We start from the raw sequence: 17,233 nt of genomic DNA on the forward strand, positions 1-17,233 counted from the left end.
CAAATTTATCCACTTTTATTTATTTATTTATTTTTGTTGGTATTCTTTATGGCACTTTTTAGCTTCTTTATTTATTTATTTTTTTCAAATTCTACTCAATTTATTCATTTTTTAAAAAATATTACATTAAAAAAATATGAGGTCCCTATTCACCTCCACCGCCCCCACCCCACCACTTCCCCCACAGTAACACTCTCCCCCATCATCTTGACACATCCATTGCATCTGGTGAGTACATCTCTGGGCATCGCTGCACCCCATGTCCTGTGGTCCACACTGTAGCCCACACTCTCCCAGGTTCCATCCAGTGGGCCATAATTTATCCACTTTTAACCTCGGTTGATGAATCCTCTCAGAGCCTTCTCTGAGCCCCCAGACTAAAAGCCAGAGGACACTTCTGTGCTCCTAGGAGCCCAACCTTTGCCTACCCCATTGTCTCTTCCTAGCCTGGGAGACCCCAAAGAGCAGGCTGCATTCTCAGCACCCAGCTTGGCCCCCTCTTGTGCAACCCTTTCTTACCGATGTGAAAACTTCAAATGTTGAAAGAAGGATAGGCCACAAAGACTGAAATAAGAGGGGTAGAGAAAGGCAGCTGAAGCATGCCTACTGAGCCTTCCATAGCAGCCGTGGTCCTTGGAGTTTTCTGATTGGAGGCAGAAATCTACCTTCTTGAAATTTCCATCCTGTGATTCCAACAGAGATTTGCTTCTGGTTCCCTAAATAACATTTGCTGGGACTCCAAGGTACCCAGTTCCTTCTATGGGCTCCCCACTCCCACCCCACCCACACCTTCCACTCCTCATTTGTCAATGTCCCAAGAACAGAACACAGTGTTTCCAGCCAGTGTTGGCCGTTCCAGGGCAGTGAGAATACTGCTTCCTGGAACCAAGACTCCACATTCTTTATGTCTTTTCCCTACTTTGAACTCTTCTATGGCTCCTTACTGTCCACAGGATATATAAAATCCTGTGGGTCCTGTGTGATCTGACCCATCCTTTTATCATTCCCCACTCCAGTGACTTTTCAGTTCCATTTCTGCTCTGTTCTCTTGCTAGCAGGCTTTCATATATGCTGTTCCCTCTCCCTGGAATCATCTCCCCTCAGCTCCCTGCCTACTAACACGCTACCATCCCCTTCATCTGGGCAACATCTGAACCTTAGGTCTCAGCTCAGATGTCTCTTCCTCCTTGAAGCTGTTCCCGATTCCTCTGCTTTAGACATTGGCTTTCCTGACTTCAAGGCTTATTATTATCTCCTCATTGCCTGGCACAGGCCTGACTGTTGTTAGGCCCTGACTGGTTTTAGAGCTATGAAAGTACCACGTGGTAGCCAGCTTCCAAGATGACCCCAAACATCCCTGCTTCCTGGTGCTCCTGCCCTGGCGTAGTCCCCTCCCATAGTGAGCAGGGCTGACCTGTTTAGCCAATAAGACATTGCAGAAATTATAGTGTGTGACTTTCAAGGCTAGGTCATAAGAGACTACGTGACTTTGTCCTGCTTTCTCACAGCTTGTTCTGGGGGAGGCCAGCCACCATGTTGTGAGGACACACAAGTAGCCCCATAGAGAGGTTCCTGCAGTGTGGAACTGAGGCCTCTCGCTGACAGCCAGCACTGACTACAGCCAGCCCTGATGTGTGAGCCGCCTTGCAAATGGATCTTCCAGTCAAGCATTCAAATGACTACAGCTTTGATCAATACACTACTGCAACTTCGTGAGAGACCCTGAGTCAGAACCACCCAGCTCTTGAACTTCTGACCCACAGCATCTATGTGAGATAATAAATGTTTGGGGGCAAATAATTACACTGCGATAATTTACTTATCTGAAGTGTCCATCCATCCCCCCCCCCTTTTTGCCATAAGTTTATTTTTTTTTACATAGAGAGTTCAATTCCATCTTTCTTCTTTTTAAGCACCTTGAACTTGTTTCTTGGCAGCCATATCATACTTTGTGGGAGACTCTGAGGTGTCAGCAGTCAGCAGACAGAACATCTGGCGACCCCTCCCAAGTGACCCCAGATCTGCCAGCTGGCGGTGGTATTCCCAGGGCTCCCTCCTCCCCTGGGGAGGGGGATGGACTTGGGTTTCACATTTGCTGGGAGCTCCACCCACACCCCTGCAAGGGAGATTAGCAGGGAGGCCAAACCCAGCGAAACTGTTCATATGACATACTTTATTTCCAATCTACAACCATTAAAAACCCTTTGTAAGTTTACACTATACAGTTATTCTCGTGTCTGTAATTAGACACGGGGGTAGGGAGAGCTGGTGGATTGGACCACGGTCATCTTAGCAGCCAATCCATCCTGGGAAGGAGCCTTCTGAAGACAGGAGTGGGGAAGAGAGAAGAATGAGCAGAAGAGGACAGTGGCCTAAGGATGTCTTTGGTCCCTTCCTTCCCATGGACCTTTCCCAAGGGGTCCCCCCAGGGCCCACGACTGCAGGATCCTCACCAGGAAACTAAGCCGAGTGAGAAGGGGGCTTCACAGTATTGGGTGTGGGGGGGGGGGCAGGATGAGAAGGGAGGTCAGCTTCTGGCTCTCTTCCCCAGCCACTGGGGGTTGGAGCTGTTTTTTGGCACTGTCTACAAATTCTCCTGGGGGTGGGAGGAGGAGGAGCTGGGGATTTCTGGTTATTTCCTTGAGGATTTAGGTTTCTTCCCATTTGGAAAGAGGCCATCAGGCCCATTGTGAGGTTCCCAAGGGATGAACCAACAAGATCTTTTGCCTCCTACCTCACAGGCCTCTCATCCTGTTTGGCTGGCAAGACCCCACATAGCCTTTTGTAAAATCCAGACAAGTGAGAGAGGTGAGCAGGCCTGGAAACAACCCAGGAGAAAGGAAAGGAAAACATGGATGCCTTCTCCCTGGTCTCTAGGTTCCAGGAAGATCAGACCATAGGTTTGGGAGGTGGGGGAAGGGGCCAGGGGCCGGTGGCTTCCAATCTCTCAGGGATCCAATTGGTGGCTTCCAATCTCTCAGGGGTCCATCTGCTTTGGGCCTAGGCCAGACTCAGCCTCTCCCCAGACTGCCCTAATTGCTAGCCTAAGTCAGGGTCTGGTGAACTCTAATATTAGTCATAATCATCGGAGGGTTAATTAAAGCCCAGATTGCTAGGCTCCACCCCAGAGGTCTTGATTCAGTAGGTCTGCGGTGGGGAGGATAATTTGCATTTCTAGCAACTTCCTAAGTGATGCTAATACTTTGGTGCAGGGCCCACTTTGAGAACCACTGGCCTAAAATACTGCCTCCAGTCATCTCGTCCACAGGAACCTGGTGCCTCTAGTCAGTGCCGGGGACCTGGGCCTCCAGCTCTAGAGGCACCAAAATATCTGGGAAGCTGCTGGGAATGGTCCTGTAGTGAGTCCCACTGTGCAGAGAAGTAAACTAAGGCACAGAGATCAGTGGCAGAGCTGAGAGGAGCCAGGCTACCGGGGTGCAGCAGAGAAGGGATGTTGCTGCAGGATCCCCCCCAAATACTTGGGCTGAGGTCCTTCTTCATGGGAGAGGTTTGAGTGGTTTCAGAATGGAGAGTGACCAGCAGCCAGGTCTCAACTGCCTTGGTCTTTCAAGGATGCTCTGAGGAAACCACGACTCCTTTTCATGGGGCCTGGCATCCAGGGGGCTGGGGAAAGGGGGGGGGGCAGGGCCAATGGCACAGACAGTGGGGAAAAGATTCAAGATAAAGGAGGTATGGGCAGGACAGGTGATAGGGAGGAGCCGTTGGCAGGGGACTGAGGCCCAGTGTCCCATCCCAGTCCCCCTTGTTTCTTAAGCCTATGGATTTTGCAAAACTGAAAATGCTGTTGGGAGGGGTAAGTGGTAGAGCCAGGGTCAGGTGTATGTTCTGCCAGGACTTGCTGTTCCAGAGATGATGGGGTGCAAGGATATCAAACAGACAAACAGATGGACAGATGACCAGAGCAAGAGAAGAACCCAAGCCAGGTTGCACCTGCTGTACAACCAAGGCCAGCAGGGGAGATCCAAGCCTCCCCTCTCCCCAGTGGAAATTGTTGGGCTTGAGGCAGGAAGCTTTGGACAAGACATTGTGGCTTTGGGTGGGACAGGGGGATGCTATTCTGGGCTGGGGGGGGGCAGTGGTGGGTGTCCATGGTGCGGGTCCAAGCCCAATGAGAAGGGCTGGCAGAGTTGGTGCCACCTGAGGCACTGGAGAAAGGGGGTCCCCCACTGGCGTGAGGGTGGGGTGGGGGTTGCTGAGGTTACAGGAAAATCTGTGCTGGGGAGGCTGTGCTGGGAGAATGGAGGGATGCTCCAAGGAAGTCGGGGGGCCCAGAAGAGGACAACCTCACCACGCATCAGGACCACTCGGCTTCTGGCAAGAAGCAGGTGAGAAGAGGAGGCAGGAGGAGGGGAGTGACCAGACTGAGCCCAGAGAGGGGAAGGGGCTCGCCCAAGATCACAGCAAGGCAGCGCAGTGTCTCATTCACTGCTGGGGACACAGAACCTGCCGGGAGCCAGGAGACCTGGGTGCTGGTCCTGGTTCTGCCTCTGGTTTGCTGGGTGACCTTGAGTAAGCCACTCCCTTCCCTGGGCCTGATTCCTCAGCTAAAAAATGGGGAGGGGGGGTTTGATCCAGATTATCTTATGGCCCCCCTTCTACTCACCAAGATACAGTGAGGGTGAAGAGGTGGATGTCACCCCCCAGGGTCAGGGTACAGAGGGGCTACACGGCAGACAACAAATGTGGTCAGAGCATTTTACATTTGTGAACAACCTTATGCTTTTCCAAGTAGATGCTCAGGCACGGCATTGTATTTGGTCCTTACCACAGCTGTGAGGTAGGAAGGGCATTATCCCCACTTTATAGCTGGGGAAACTGAGGCACAGACTTGCCACACGATCTGGCCAAGGTCGTTCAAGTTGGTGGCAGTTTATTATTGTTTTTTTAAGTCACCTGGAAAACATTCCTGCATCTTAGGTTCACCTGTCAAAATGTCAATTGGCTCAGTGGCCATTGAAAAAGGACAGATGTTATCAATTAGCAGATTTTGTCTCCTGGGGCAAACGGACTTGTGTGACATGACTGGATAATAAGAGTTAAGTAGCATAATGTGTTTCTCTCTCTCTCTCTTTTTTTTTTTTTACCATGGCTGCCAGGAAACTCAAGGGTACAATTTAATTGCCTGACTGAGGGAATAACATTAGGTAGATTTGAGGAATAATTCTTTTTGCTTGTTGTCATCTCCTGCATGTGTATGACTAAGATCATACATTGCCTCTGATGCTTTTTGGAAATCTTCAGGGTAATTTAACAAAATCAGAGCTGGTTCAGGTCCCCGAACTGCAAGAAGCTCAGTGCTCTTTTTAAGATATGTATAGAAAGGTCATGACACAAGCCATGTGGTCAAAGGTGCTCCAGGATCTCCCCGGGAATTGGTTAAAGATGAAGATTCCTGGCCCAGAAAGTTGAAGCAGGGCCCGGGAATCTGCATTTTGAACAAGCTCTCAAAGGATTCTGATCCAAGGGATACCCAGACTACATTTTGGGACGTGCAGGTCCCGGGATTTGGAGTGGACTTGTCTCATGCTTGGGTAAGGCAGTGGCATATTGTGGATATTCTGTACTCACACAAAGCCCCCAGCGGGATGGTACGGGCCATGGGTGTGCACAGCAAGCAGCACAGAGCTAGGCTGGAGGATCCGGTGGACCCAGGTGTTATCTTAACTTGATGACTTCCCAGCTGGGTCGCTCTGGGATGACACCTGTACCTCAATTTCCCCATCTACAAAATGGGAGTACTAACCCATGTCCTTTCAAGGCTGCCTCCCAGAGTTGTCCCTGAGAGGTCTGAAGGAGACATGGAATGGAAAAGCCAATTTCTAAATAGTAAAGTGCTCAAGGTTGGATGTGGAGGGAATCATTATTATTATTATTATCATTATCATCATCATCATCAAAGAGGTAGCGGGAGCATGGGGAGGAAGGTAAGACGGGGGGGGGGGGTGGAATTCTGGATGGGAGGGGAGAGAGAAAGGGAAGAAAAGCCTGAATTTGGGTGGGCAAGAGGAAAACAGGATGATAAACCTGGGAAAGGTGCCTGGGTGTGGGCAGGAGAGCCAAGTTAGTGGTCAGGACCAAGTCTTTGGGCCCTTGGCCTTGACAGAAAGGACAGACAGGATGGCACCTGTGAGGGCAGCCGGGAGAGGAGGATCCCTGGGGAGACCAAGGGACAGGGCCCCTTTCAAGTTTACAGGAAGCAAGACTTCCGGGGGATGTTTTTAAATTGGGTCACCCTTGTGGGGGGGAAAGGGCTGGCCGAGGGCAGGGAATTGGATCCTGATGCCTTGGGTATACAGGGCTTAAGAGTCATTGATGCCCCAAAGTGACTTGATTTTCATTTCAAATACAGACACCATTATACCCAGACGGTCTTATTTGGCTCTGGGACGAAGTCAGACGTACGAAACACGAGGTCGTCCAGTTTAGGGTCAGCTCTGCCAACTGGTCCCATTTTCCCCCAACCAACTGCTGCCAAACCTATGAGTCAAGCCAAGGCAGCTACAGGGGATTAGGACCTTAGGACTTTGGTTGCAGGGAGTGGAGAAAGGGAGTGGGGGCATGGAGGAAGAGGGAGGAGGGAGGAAGAGCTGGGTGCTAGGAGTAAAATAGCAGAGGCATAGGAGGAAGAGGAAGAAAGAGAAAGAAGGGCAGCGCTCCTTCCTGTGACCCCAAACCTCCAGAGGAATTCCCACAGTGGGTCAGGCAGTTTTCTGCTTTGGGAATGTTACCAAGACGTAAAAGGCATTTGAACAAACAAACAAACTTAGAAATTACATTCCAAAAGAGTAGAGAGTTTTTACAAACCAACCCCCCCACCCGAAAGAACAAACACAACCGGTTACCAATTAAAATGCTAAAAACCAAACCAAACCAATATTTACATGTAACATTTCAACCCCGTTAAAGCCCCATGTCCCAAGGCTTCTCTAAGAACAGTGATGAGTGACCTTGCACAGTGGCATGCAGGAACTAGAAACTGAGGCTTTACTGAAAACCAAGATCTGGAGCCTCTGACACCAGCTGGCCAGGCGGCCAGGCTCTGAGACAACGAAGGTGGCACGGACAACCTTGCACAAGGACGATGGTAAGGCCAGGTGATCCGTAGGCTGCGAGATTCTGGACACATGGGGATTTCTCCCTGAGGCTGGGAGTGCAGCGTCTCCCCCCCAGCCCTCTGTGGTTTGGGGAGACAGCACAAGGCCTCTGGTGGCTTCTAGCCTGGTGTGAATCCCCTCACCTGGAGAGAACCTTGGAGGGGTCCCTCTGACCTCATTGGGTAGGGAATAGCGGCAATTTCTGGAAACTGGTCCACGGCTCCATCGGCCTGCCCACTCTGCCCTACAGCCACTATGGCATGAGGGAGCGGCTGGTAGGTCTGCCAGTAGGAAACAGGGATGAAGGACTTTGAGTAGCCAGTTCAGGTGCCCCCCAAAGGGCAGGAATGGGACTTGGCAGGTGAAAGGTGGGAGCAGAGGTGGCTCCCGAGTCCTGGGGACAAGCTAGCAAAGCTGCTGGCTCTTGTTCTTCCTGGTGGAGAATTCCACAGACAAGCTGTTTTGTCTTGGGTTTCCGCTGTGAGTCCCAGCCAGTTACGCGAGTGCTGTGTGTCTGTGTGTGCGTCTGTGGGGGCATGTGTGCGAATGAAATGGGTTCACGGGCACCAGGGGGGAGGCCTCGTCACGTTGCCATGAGCCCCATCGCAATCCGTCTGGCAGCCCGGGCGACTCACGTGGCACAAGGAGGTGGGGCTGGGAGGAGAGCCGTGAGAGGCCATAAGGCTGAGGAGAGGCTGGTGAAAAGGCCGGCAGGCTGGTGAGGAGTGGGGCAGGCTGGTAGATACTCTCAGATCCATGTGCAAAGCTGCAATAAACAACATTCTCAAAGTTCAGTCCTGTTTTCCTACGAGTTTTCACTCAGGGACCTTGGAGGGATCTCCAGGCTCTTGACAGAGTCTGAGCACTCCAAGTTTGACTCATTAAAAAAAAAAAAAAAGATGTTGGAAGGAGGGGGGGAAATGAGAAGGGAAATGGGGAATGTTTAGGAACTGGTTACCCGGCCAGCCCTCCGCCCTGTCAGCGGGCACTTGCTGCCGGGCAAGTACCAGGTGTGTTCTCAGTCCCAGCAGCGCTCTGAGGCCGAGCGGCCGGTGGTGCGGGGGGCGAGCAGGCCGCAGGGTTCTGGGCCTGCAGGAGCCCTCCACACCGGGGCCAGGAGGCCAGAGCTTGGCTGCTGAGCTGCCTCGTCCGCGTGGGGGACCCCACGCCTGTCCAGCATGTTAGAAGCCTCACATTGTCCCAGTGGTGAGAACATGTTTCAACCTCCAATAAATTACCTTAGGGACTTTTGGGCAAATTAAATTATTAAAATAAAGTAAATCACTTTAAATACTTATAGTAAGAAAAATTCAAATAAACAATCCAGGCGAGAAATGTGTTTCTAGGCCCCAGTCTACTGTCACGAACTGGGGCGCTGGTCTCTTGGCGTTTCTCCTTGGCCCGGCTTGGCCTGGCCACTCGGGAGTCTCTTACTGAGAATGTCTTTGCCCTCCACCAGCAGCAGGATGTAAACACAGTGGAGATGTGGCACGTCCCTGGAGTGCCGGGAAAATAGGCCCAGGAACCAAGGCAGTGGGCATTTAGGCATTTATCTTGCACCAGGTCTTGAGATGGTCTCTACCTTTTTCTGTCCTCAAGGAGTTTCCTGTGAAGGTCGTCTCTGTGCCAAGACACCTTGGCCGGGGGACCAGTTTGAGTGGATCCCAACCCCGAGCCCCATGACATTCCCACCTCATCCCTGGTCCTTGCTGCACCCAGGCTGTGGGCAGGGAGATCCAGGGCCCAGGATTCCAGGCAGGTACTGGCACCTGGCTACTGCCCTATCATACCCCCTGAAGTCCCAGCAACCCAGAGCAGTGGGGCTGGGAGGAGGAGGTGGTGGATGGAAGGAAGGGACGGGGACGGTGCCCAGCCCAGCAACTCCAGGAGCCCCCAGGTGACTTTAGAGCAAAGCCTATTCTTTTTTTGGTGTCTCCTCCTCCCGGTAAAGGGATGTGTGGTTGGTATGGAGCATCTCTGCGGGCCCTTTCCCTGAGGGGTGCAGCCAGAAGTGGATCCCTTCCTCGGATCTTCCAAGCAGAGGGTGTGGGTGGAGCCAGGCAAGCCCTGCCAGGCTCACCCCAGGACCCAGGGAGCGGCTCCCAGCGGATCTCTCTGTAGATGTTTCTGAAGCCCAGTTCTGGTCTTTCTCCCACACACTGCCTTCCCCCGGCAGTGGGACATCACCACCCGGCAGTCAGCAGGAGACCCTGCTTTACCTCGATGTGAAGCTGTTCTCTGGCAGTGGTGGAGCTGCTGTCCCTCCGAGACGAGGCGACGCTGAGGGCGCGGGCCCCCTGCCCTGTCTCTGCTGGGTCCCTTCTGCTCTCCGGGGCCCGGGCTGCTTGAGGTGGGCAGTTCGGCTGCTCCGTCATTCGCTCGGGGGAACTGCCCGCTCTTCCCCGCCCCACCCAGACTCGGAAGGGTGCAGCCTGCACTTGGAAGGAGAGTGGCGGGCGGCAGAGCGGGAGGACCGGGCGAAACAGGAGGTGAGAGACTGGGCGCTGCAGTCACAAACAGCATCCTAGGGAGAGGGAGGGAAGGAGGACGTAAGGAGGGGCCAGAGACACCCACTGGGCTGGGGGTGCTGGCCTGGCAAGGAACTTGGGCTCAGCTGTGCCCTTGGACGAGCCCCCAGGGCTGCAGCCACTTGCTGAACCAGTTTTTCTTATCATTGCTTTTTCTCTCATTGTAGCAGTAATGAGTGGTCATTATAATGATTTCTGGAATGTACAGAGAAGAAAGTGAATGTCATCCGTGGTCCTAACACATTAAAGATTAAGTTTTCCATCTATCACATACACATTTACCAAAACGACCTCCTCTCCTCCCCTACAGACTATTTTGCAATTGCAAAACAGGAACACTTTTCTGATGCTATGTACGGCGGCACCTCCTTCTTGTCAATGGCAGTATACTATTTGACTGAAAAGAAATGCCTTGATATATTTATCCAATTCACTTTTTTAAAAAAACATTAATTTAATTTATTTATTTCTCCCCACCCCCTCATTGTTTACATTTGCTGTGTCTATTTGTTGTTTCCGGTCTTCTTCAGGAAGCACTGGAAACTGAACCCAGGACCTCCCATGCGGTAGGCGGGCGCTAAATCACTTGAGCCGCATCTGCTTCCCTATCCAATTCACTTTTGCTGTGCATTAAGGTAGTTTCTAATTTTTTATTATTACTGATGCACAGGGATATAAGCATAGTGGTTAAAAGTGCTACTCTAGAAGCAGAGAGCTTGGTTCAAATCCCATACCTTCCACTTACTGCTGTGTAATCTTGGACAGAACACTCAACCTCTGAGTCTCGATTTCCTCCTCTCTAAAATGAGGGACATGATACCTTCCTCAAAGTTGTTGTGAGGTTCAAATGAGAAATGCTAAATAGGAGGATTGTGGGAAGATGACAGAGTAGGAAGCTCCGAGAATCAGTCCCTCCACCAAAGCAATGACTGAACTGGCAGGAACTGCCTGAATCAACTATTTCAGAACTCTGGAGTCTAGTGAAACACTGAGCAGCAACTGGGGAAGAGCCAGAGGAAGAAGCTGGTAAACTGTGGTATAAATACCGGTGAATTTCACCCTCTGTGCAGCGGCCACCCCCTAACCCCCTGGCAGGCAGCAATGGGGACTGCAGCCCAGGGCCCTGGTGCGGTTGCTGGTGCACGGGTGGGCTATAAAGACCTAGGCCTCCAAATTCCAGGGCCCTGTGGTCTGAACGCTGATCACTCCTTTGGATCAGCCACTTCAGATTCACTTGAGGGCTGGCTCTGAGGACAGCCATGGTTCTAAGCCCCCTCAGCAAACATGGCAAAGGAGTATTAAAAAGGAAGGTTTTTTTTTTACTCTTTTCACTTTCCATTCCCCATTTTGAAGCAAAAGTAGTTTGGAAAAGTCACATATTGACAGCCCTAGCCATCAACAAAAACAACAACAAAATCCCAGCAATCTCAGAGGAACAAGAGAACTAGATTTCCAGAGTTAAAACAAGGCAAGATTCAGAATGTCCAGTTCTCAACAAAAAGTTGCAAACCACACAAAGAAACAGGAAAGTATGGCCCATTCACAGGAAAAAAGAATTTGCCAGAAACCATCCCTGAGGAAGCTCATACACTGGAACAATTAATCAAAGATCTTTAAGGCAACTGTGCTAAATATGTTCAGTGAGCTAAAGGAAAGCACTAAAGGAAATTAGGAAAATGTCTGGACAAAATAAAGAAATAGGAATTAATAATAAAAAAAGAACCAAACAAATTTTTGGAGCTGCAAAATACGATAACTAAAATGAAAAACTCCCTAGACAGATTCAATAGCCAATTTGAACAGGCAGAAGAAAAGGATCAGTGAACTTGAAAACAGGATGATAAAAATTACCCACCATGAGGAGCAGAAAGAAAAAAATAATGAAGAAAAATGAACAGAGCCTGTCAGACCTGTGGTCACCATCAAGGGTACCAATATATGCAATACTGGGGTCCCAGAAGGCTGAGAGAGAGAAAGGGGATAGCAGAAGTATTTGAAGAAATAATGGCCAAAAATGTCCCAAATCTGATAAAGACATGAATGTACACATATAGGATGCTCAACAAACTCCAAGCAGGATAGACTAAGAGAGCTACACCAAGGCACGTTAGAGTGAAATTGTTAAAACCCAAAAACAAAGCGAGGATTTTAAAAGCAGCAAGAGAGATGCAAGGGATCCCCAATAAGGTTAACAGTGGATTTCACTATCATGAACCATGGGGGCCAGAAGACAGTGGCATGGCATATTTAAAGACCTTAAAGAAAATCACAAGGAGACCTGATTTGTAGCATTTGCTAATATCCATGGTGTAAATCCTCCCATGGTGATTGATTTCAAGCTACCAAAGTGATGTTCCTGACCGCAGAGGTGTGCACAATTCAGTCTCACAAGCTGCACGAGCTGGCTCAGCACAGCCATGGGTGCAGGAGAGCAGTGTAAGTGAACATGCCCCTGCCCCAGAGAGGATGCTGGCAAACTTTGGTGTGGGGTAACAAAGTACCTCGTTAAGCCATGCTCACTAGTCTCTTGGCATTCAGAACATGTGCTCACCAGATCTGTCAATCCCAGGTCTCAGAGTTTTCCAACTCCCAACCCAGAACAGCATAAGGACTTTCCAAACACACACCTATATTCCCCGAGTTTGAAAACCAAAATAGCTTAGGGCCTTCAAAGCCAGGACCCCACTCACTTACCTCATTGGTAAGGACTGTCACTCCATCTCCATCCCGGGGGGCACCATCCTTTCCCACCTGGGGGAGCATGGTAGGTCTGGTCTCCTCGCTGCTGCCTGCCTTGGCTGCCTTCTTGTTCAGGATCCTCGCCATGCCCTCTGGCTGATGGTAGCTGGCTGGGGAGAGGGGCTCCGGCTTCTTGGTGCTCTCTTCCCCTACTGCCGAGGTGGGGCTTGGTGCCCGGCCACACACATTGCGGAAGAACTCCTGCACGATGCCATACTTAGGAGGCTCGGGCTTGGCCCGGGCCTCAGACATGCCCAGTTTCCAGACAGACTCCGTGCTCCCTGAGTGCTCCACCACACTGAAAAGGCTGGACAGCCCATCGTTAATGTTCCTCAACACAGGGCTGTCGCGCGTGGTGGTGGAGCGGGCCCAGGCTGAGCCGTTCTGCTTGCCCTGGTGCAGGTTCCACAGGCTGCGGTCCTTGGCACCGTCCAGCTTGGACACAGACCGCCTCTGCAACTTGGGCGAACCATACTTGGGCGAGCAGCAGGGCCGCTCGATGCGGGCATGGACCTTGTCCAGGGAGGAAGAGATCTGCTTGCTGCGCACTGACATGAGCGAGGAGCTCCGGGGCGACCAGCTCTTGCCGTGGAGACCGCTGCGGGGCGGGTCCGTCTGCAGGCCCACGCTGACCGTGCGGATGGTCTGCGTGCCCACGCTGGCCAGGCCCACTGTCTGGCTGGACGTGCTCTTCACCTTCCTCTCCAACGAGCCCGAGCGCATGGCCTGGCGCACGCAGTTGGTGATCTCCTTCATGTCATCACTCATGTTGCCCGACATCTCAAAGTCATGCAGGGCCGCCGGGAAGCTCGTCCCAGCCGTCGAAGGGCCACCCCCGGAGCCACCGTCCAGCCGCTGCCGTGAGAAGTTGCAGAGCCAGCGGCCGTATGCACTTTCGGCCAGCCCGTCGGCCTCGGCCGACTCTTTGGGCTTGGCCGTGGTGAAGAGGAAGCCAGGCTCGATGAGGATCTTGCCCTCCTGATCATGGACCACGGGGACGCCCAGGCGCCGGGCCACTGGGGGACTGTAGTAGACGCGGATGCCCGTCTTGTCGGGGGCCGTGTAGCTGCGCTGCATCTGCTTCCCTGCGGGGTCCTGGCAGGCCAGGGCGCCCAGGCGGTTGCAGTCCCACGGCGCGAGCCCGGGCTTTTGCTTGGCATCCTTCTCGGGGTCTGCCGGCTCAGAATTCACAAAGGCAAAGGTGGGGCTGTTGGGCAGATTTTTGCTCCGGGCAGCTTCGCTGGCAAGGTAGGGAGAGCAGTCAAGCAAACTCTCAAACTCAGACATCGAGGAAACCGACTTGGTCCTGGGACGAGCGGAGAAGGAAAAGCAGGATGAGCGAAGGCTGGCACACGCTGAGTGCGCACTTGCGTCTGTGCCCGACTGTGCGGCTTGAGGCGGGGACTGGGCCTGTCTCCTCACCTCTGTGGAAGACGCTGTTGTGCCCTACCCCATGTCCCCTCTGCACTCGCACTCACATCACACTGCACCTCAACACCTGCCCTTCCCTCCCGCGGCCTTCTGTTTGCCTGACCGCGGGAGCACACTCTGCCTCCACAGAGGGAAAACTAGAAACACCGCAGAGGAAATGTCCCCAGCCCTCAACAAACAGTGGGTGGGAACTTGGTGGATAAAAGCCCCAGGCTCCTGGCTCCCTGGGTGGGATGTTCTACACTCTTTCCCAGGGGTCCCATCAGGGTTGCGCTCCAGTCTCCCACAGTCCAACCTGCTTGGTGACACACCCTTTACTGGTCACTCCCCTTCCCCATCTCGCATCCTCCCTCCCTTCACTTCTGGGTGTTCCCTGGACTTTCTCCCAAACAAACCATTTGGACTCAAATCCACCTCAGAGTTTGCTTCCAGAGGAATCCAAACAAAGACTTGATTAAATCCCTGCACAGACCTGGCACACCTGTTGCCCAGTGAGTGACAGTGTCAGGCATATCCAAGTGCCTCTCACTTGTCATTTTATTCAGTCCTCCCAGTAACTCTAGTAGGCGACTCCTGTTATTCCCACTTTACATATGAGCAAATACTGAGGGATGAATTGGCCCAAGAAAGGAGCTACTCACAGAGCTAAAAATGGCAGAGCTGGAATTCAAATCTGGCATTCCCCAGGCCCGCTTTGTTCTGGGGTGCTCTGCACAGCCCCTGTGGGCTTCTGTTTCCCTCCCTTTTTTTTTTTTTAATAGGAGGCACTGGGGATTGAACCCAGGACCTTGTACATGGGAAGCAGGCACTCAACCTCTTGAGCTACATCCACTCCCCTCCCCTCCTTTCCTGACGGTGGAGACATGGTACTTAGGTGTTCTAAGTCCCCTCAGCTACAGCCCATGGCTACTCCCAAAGGGTGCTGGTCACTGGTGCCAGGAATGGAGCCCATCTCCACTCTCCTATCTCCAGACACAAGAAGATAGAACCCTGAGAGGACAGAAGAGAACTAAATAGTTTCTCTTCCAGGCAGGGCAGGTAGGCTGGAATGCCGATCGCCCCAAGCTTCGCGGCTCCTGGGGGGCTTGGGCCGCCAGGAACCACATCATATTGCCCTCCCCCCTCTGCTGATGGGCAGCAGAGGACACATGGGGCTGGAGGGAGAGGAGAGGTGAAGGGGCGGGGCCTGCAGGGCAGGGCAGGGGAGAGGGTGCCAGCACCTCTTTAAGCCAGTTCCCCCAATCTCAGCTTCGGAAACAGGTTCCTTGTCATGGATCTTCTCACTGTGAGTCTGCAAGGGAAGGGAGACAGGAAGAGTGAATTTCAGCCACCAGAGCCACGAGGGAAGGAAGGGGACTGGAGGTAGTGCGGGAGCTGACACACCAGTCTCCTAAGTTAGAACAGGAGTGACGTCAGCAGTCATCCAGAACCCAGGGGTCAGTTTCTGGCTGTGCCGCATCTACTGGCCCAGCCCCCGTTGTATGCTCTTTCCTCCCGCTGGCAGTGGGGATAGAGGCATGTGATCTAAGCTCCCGGAGACACCCCCAAGGAAGGAGTCTGTTTAGAATTTATTCCAAGAGAGGTGGCAGCCACAGAAACCCCTGGGGCAGCTGTACGGTTGGCGGTGACAGTGACGACCCGGGGGCTTCCCCTCTGGCCTCTTCCCACGTGGGTTCCAAAGGCTCCGTCACCCTGGACCTGCACTCCAAAACTGCACTGCCAGCCCTCTAGAGGCCCCGGTGAAACCCTCCCCTGCCTCAGTTCCCCAGAATGGGTTTTTGTTGCTTGCAGCCAAGGCTCCTGATGGACACGCTGCTTCCTCAGGCTGTCAGGAGGATTAAATGGATAGTGCGCAGAGGGCCTGCACGCCCACCGCCTTGGCGCTCAGCATGTTGCTACGTTGACAATGCACCTGAGGCTCAGGTGAGAACTTCACCAGGCAGGCCTTGTTCCTCTCCACAGCCGGGGTGGGGCTAAGGCAGGGAAGGTGATTCGCATCTTACTAATGTGCCAATTAGTGGCCAGAAAGGGAAAGTGACTTACCCAAGCTCACACAGCTGTTTCCAGGCCCCACTATTCACAGAGGCACAAACTGAAACCGAGAGAGGGCAAGGGAACTGGCCAAGAACCCACAGACACACCCATGGCACTGGCAGAAGACCCTTCACGAGTCCAAAACCAGGGGCAGGGATCAGCAGAGCCCCCAGGGCTGAGAAGCCCAAGATGTGAGGGTGCCACCTGAAAGATGGGGCTCACAGGCATGCCCCCCTCAAGCGGGGACTTTCCAGTGTAGCCGGGAGCCGCCCCGCTCACCTCTTTCCAGCTGTTGTCCTGCTTCTCCAGGTCCGAATGCTTCAGGGCCCAGGGGTCGGCCGCCTTCTGTAGCTGGGCAAGAGCAGAGAGGGCGGCTCAGTGGCAGGGCGGGCAGGTGAGCAGGGCCCAGCTCTGGGCAGGGCCACTCCCCAGGCTCCACTCCGCAGCCCCCAGGACCTGGTCCTGACTAGGAGTCCTCTTCCCGGGCAGGATGCTGCCTTCGTTATTATTGGACTAAAGTTGGGTTCCCAAGGAGCAAAGCCTGAGGCCCGGATCCACATGTGGGTGTAAGCAGGGACCTGATAGAGGCAGACTTGGAGAATAAAGGTATCCCTGCAGATGTCATTTACCTAAGCCAGGAGCCGTTGCTAATGCCATGGTAACTCAGTCTACCATTCACGGGACATCTGTACCAGCTAAGCAGCAGCTATATCGTGTCGGGGTGAAAACACAAGCCCTGTGTGCCCCACTCCCTGTCTACAGAAGTCAGCGCGCGTGGATGCCAGTGCGCTTGCCCACTGAGCCTGCAGACGGCCCGGATCTCCTCTCTTCTTGGCTCTCTATTGCCCCCCGGTGGTGTGTGATGGAGCCACACGTTCGCTGGTTCGATCCTCACAACCACCCTATGCGGTAGATGCTGTTGTTACTTTTTTTTACTGCTGAGAAATCAAGACTGGGAGAAGGGAAAGTCTATCTGTTGTTGAGTTGTAGGAGTTCTTTATATACCTGGATATTAAACCCTCTTCGGACATACGGTTTTCAAATATTTTTTCCCACTCTGTAGGCTTTTTACTTTATTGATAAAGTCTTTCAATGCACAAGTTGTAAATTTTAGTCCCACTTATCTATTTCTTCTGTTAGTGCTCATGATTTTGGTATAAAGTCTAAGAAACCATTGCCTGATGCAAGGTCCTAAAGATGTTTCCCTATGTTTTCTTCCGAGTTTCACCATTCTGGTTCTTATATGTAGGTCTTTGATCCATTTTGAGTTAATTTTTTTTTTTAGTTTTAAACCTTTTATTTTGAAATACTTTCAAACATAAAGGACCGTTACAAAAATAATAAAACCCCAAAGAGAGAACTACAACATACCCCTACCCTACCCCC

General features: G+C 52.4%; 1 protein-coding gene across 1 annotated transcript in view; it reads right to left on the reverse strand.

Moving 5' to 3' along the window:
• Nucleotides 1–2,153: 2,153 nt before the first annotated feature.
• MTCL2 (microtubule crosslinking factor 2) overlaps nt 2,154–17,233 on the reverse strand; it is a 77,493-nt gene continuing 62,413 nt past the window's right edge. The window contains exons 12-15 of the mRNA XM_058287045.2: nt 16,127–16,198; nt 15,034–15,104; nt 12,338–13,688; nt 2,154–9,639 (exon numbers count right to left, since the gene is read on the reverse strand). Of these exons, the coding sequence (XP_058143028.1) occupies nt 9,487–9,639; nt 12,338–13,688; nt 15,034–15,104; nt 16,127–16,198 (1,647 nt within the window). The 3' untranslated portion in view covers nt 2,154–9,486. The remainder of the gene's footprint in view (nt 9,640–12,337; nt 13,689–15,033; nt 15,105–16,126; nt 16,199–17,233) is intronic.

Source organism: Dasypus novemcinctus, chromosome 24 (assembly GCF_030445035.2).
Source record: "Dasypus novemcinctus isolate mDasNov1 chromosome 24, mDasNov1.1.hap2, whole genome shotgun sequence".
NCBI classification, from domain to species: domain Eukaryota; kingdom Metazoa; phylum Chordata; class Mammalia; order Cingulata; family Dasypodidae; genus Dasypus; species Dasypus novemcinctus.